The sequence below is a fragment of the Octopus bimaculoides genome, chromosome 18 (genome assembly GCF_001194135.2).
Source record: "Octopus bimaculoides isolate UCB-OBI-ISO-001 chromosome 18, ASM119413v2, whole genome shotgun sequence".
NCBI lineage: Eukaryota > Metazoa > Mollusca > Cephalopoda > Octopoda > Octopodidae > Octopus > Octopus bimaculoides.
This window is the reverse complement of record NC_068998.1, coordinates 55,414,503-55,417,614: the sequence shown is the minus strand read 5'-3', so window position 1 is coordinate 55,417,614 and position 3,112 is coordinate 55,414,503. Positions and strand designations below refer to the sequence as shown.

The 3,112-nt window shown below is 33.1% G+C and overlaps 1 protein-coding gene across 2 annotated transcripts in view; it reads left to right on the top strand.

The window, feature by feature from the left end:
• The window catches only part of LOC106881046 (tropomodulin-1), a 42,236-nt gene extending 39,130 nt beyond the window's left edge, over positions 1–3,106 (top strand). For both annotated transcript variants that reach the window (XM_052974428.1, XM_014931250.2), the window contains exons 9-10: positions 2,049–2,196; positions 2,615–3,106. In XM_052974428.1, the coding sequence (XP_052830388.1) occupies positions 2,049–2,196; positions 2,615–2,649 (183 nt within the window). In that variant the 3' untranslated portion in view covers positions 2,650–3,106. The remainder of the gene's footprint in view (positions 1–2,048; positions 2,197–2,614) is intronic.
• The last annotated feature ends 6 nt before the right edge of the window (positions 3,107–3,112 follow it).

Genomic DNA, 3,112 nt, shown 5'->3' with positions numbered 1-3,112 from the left:
ATGATGTTTCCCTGATTAGCTCTTGTGCTAATCTGTGTTGAACATCTCTGACAGGAGGAGCTGGAAGACCATAGATTTCAAGTTTGTTTCCACCCAGTGATTGAACCTTGTCGTCTATTAATCTTAATGTCTCATTGAAGATGTCATCATTGAATGTGACATCACCGTCACACTGATATTGAATTCTTCTTTGAAGAATATCTTCAGAAAGCAGTATTGAAGGTACCAGAAAAAAAAAAAAAAAACCTCAGCAACAGGGAAACACAAAACCGTACTTATGTTAGTAAATGATGAAATTACTTACATCAGTAAATGTGAACTTGTTAGCGAATGAAATCGTAAACTTTTATTGAGAACAGTAACGATTGAAGTGATGTTGAATCGAAATTTGTCACTCAGTGAACCAAACAGCAACACAAAACCGTACTTCTGTTAGTAAATGAAATTACTTACATCAGTAAATGTGAGTAAACTTTTAGTGCGAACAGTAATGATTGAAGTTAAAGTGAAGAAAAAACTATGGCTACCGGAAGTTGACATTGAGGAACCTTTTTAAAGAAGTGAATCTTAAATATAAAGCAATATTATTTATTTTTAATTAAAAAAATCAAATGAAGAGCCTAAGATTTATCCGAGGTCAAATTATTCACGCATCACAAGTATGGTGAAGTCGATTTCACGTGAAAAGCGATTACACATACATCTCTGTTTTATATATAGATATAGATTACTTTTTTACAGTATATTATTTATCAAAGGATTTCTATAGTGTAAATTTTGCTATACCAAATATTATATAACATCCACAGTTCTGCTTGTGAGAGCTTCTCTATACTGATAGCCTGGCTTGTGTAGCAGAAGCTAAATAATGAAAGGAATTGACCATTACTTGTAGTGTACTGTTCAAAATTGAACTCTGATGTTAACTCTGCCATCTACTGTCTTCTTTAATTGCTTGTTTACTAGAAAGACAAGCGAATAATTAGTTTTGCAATTATTCTACCAACCCTCTGGAATTCCTTTCAGACATTACCAACTTAAAAATGTAACTGAACAGTAAATGTATATATCTTTTCTGTCACAAGACTCATGAGTACTGACTCAAGAAATAATATATACATCAGGATATCTATGTATGAACATAATCCTTTCTAGAGCCCCGTCATTCATTAAGCAAATTGTTTCCTACATTCATAATTGGATTACATACAAATAAAGGTAATTCATTCTAAACCATGACCTGACTTCACATAAAGCTATGCAATGATGTTTTATTTGTTCATCCATCAATAGCAAATACATGTGTATGTGTTTCCCTTGTGTTGCTTCTGTCGATCCATGGTTATGTGTCAGCAAAAAGTATGAGAAATACAATTCTTTTCTCAAATTGTTCATTGTTCACTTTATTCATTTCGAGCTGTATCTGTGTATGGACAGCCCACTGTATATAAAGATATTCTTTCCTGGAAGCTGTTCACAACAGACCCAATCACATCAAATAATAACTATGCTTGTCTTCAGAAACAGAAGTAGATACAAAATAATTTAATAAGTGAAAAACTTATCAACATTTTGCTATTAAAGAAAACTTCTAAGGATTGACCAATGTTGATGCTCACAACATCATCATCTTTTGTCATTTCATTGGTTGTTGTTGTTGTTGTTTAACCCCAGGTTAGCCCTGTTTCAGCAAACATGTTATCAAAAAGCTTTGTAGTCTTCATCATGCCATTTTGTTGTTCAAATGAGACTACATTGTACAAGGTAAAAAGACAGGATGTAACCTGAGGGAATTTAGCTGATATTTCTTGCAGATCCAGTAATTACATAAAGGCTCTATGAGTGGCCAGTTATTTCTTTAGTCATTTTCTATTCAATACTCATCTAATATGAAATTATAGTAACTATTATCTTGTCATAGAAATTTGCCCTGTTAAAATCATGCTCTTTGGCTTTCTATTAGCATTTTCTGTTCAATTTGCAGTGAACGATTGATATAAGAGTATATATACAATATATGAAGCTAAAAAGAATTCTTTTTTCTCCAGAAACCATCACTTCTTGGGAATAAAGTAGAAATGGCAATTACTAAACTTGTTGAAGCTAATGACACTTTACTTCGGTTTGGAATTTGGTTTGAATATCCTGATGCCAGAGTCAGAGTCCAGGAGAAAATCCAGAAAAACAATGATTTACGTAAGCATTTACATTCCTTTTTGCATTGGCTTCTCTCTTATTCTTAGAAGTATGCGTATGCAGTAAATATACTCAGTTTCTGTATCTCCATAATATATATTTATCAATGTTATATCAGCAAGAAAACTGAAAAACCAGTGTTTGTTGAATGAAATCGATAACAACTTAGAGATACTTTCTTGTCATTGTTGGTGTCAAAAATATAGTGATTGGCCCTCAGTGAGGCTGTTTTTCACTAATTATTACATAAAATTCAATTAAATAAAAATGTGAATATATTGCTTAATAATAATAATTTCAATGAAGAGTAAAATCTTGTAAACAATTTGTTCTAAAGGTAAATTGCTTTATTAATCCCACAATAACTTTTCTGTTGTTTAAATGTTGTATTTCACTAATTGTTTTCTTATTTTTACAGTTCGCCAAGCTCGTGTAGGCAAGAGTGACTCATGAATCCCTGAATGTAGCAGTAATTCCTGACTAAGTTCAGGTTAACTCTCTTCCTGTCATTGTCTTCTGTTGCTGCATTTGAGGTTTCCGTCTCCTCCTCCTTCTGCTATGGCCCTCTCCTTCCCCTCTTACATCTAGTGCTAATATTCTATATATATATATATATATTATATCTCAGTATGTTTCACTGTGGTGGCTTACCTACTGTTGTTGTCCTCTCTGACAATGATAAGGATGATTGAGGTTGTCTGAAGTGGACAGTTTTACCAAGTACAGTAGCTGCAATCATCACCATTACAACAACAAAGCTTCACAGCTCTACAAGGCTTTTGTTGTTGTTTCAACTACTTGGCCTCTCTCTCAATTTCTTGGCCAGAATGTTTTCTCACCTTCCTTTCTATAAACTCTGCTTCAAGAGACATATTCATTATCACAAAAAATCTTCTAAAGAGAGACCCCCCCCCCA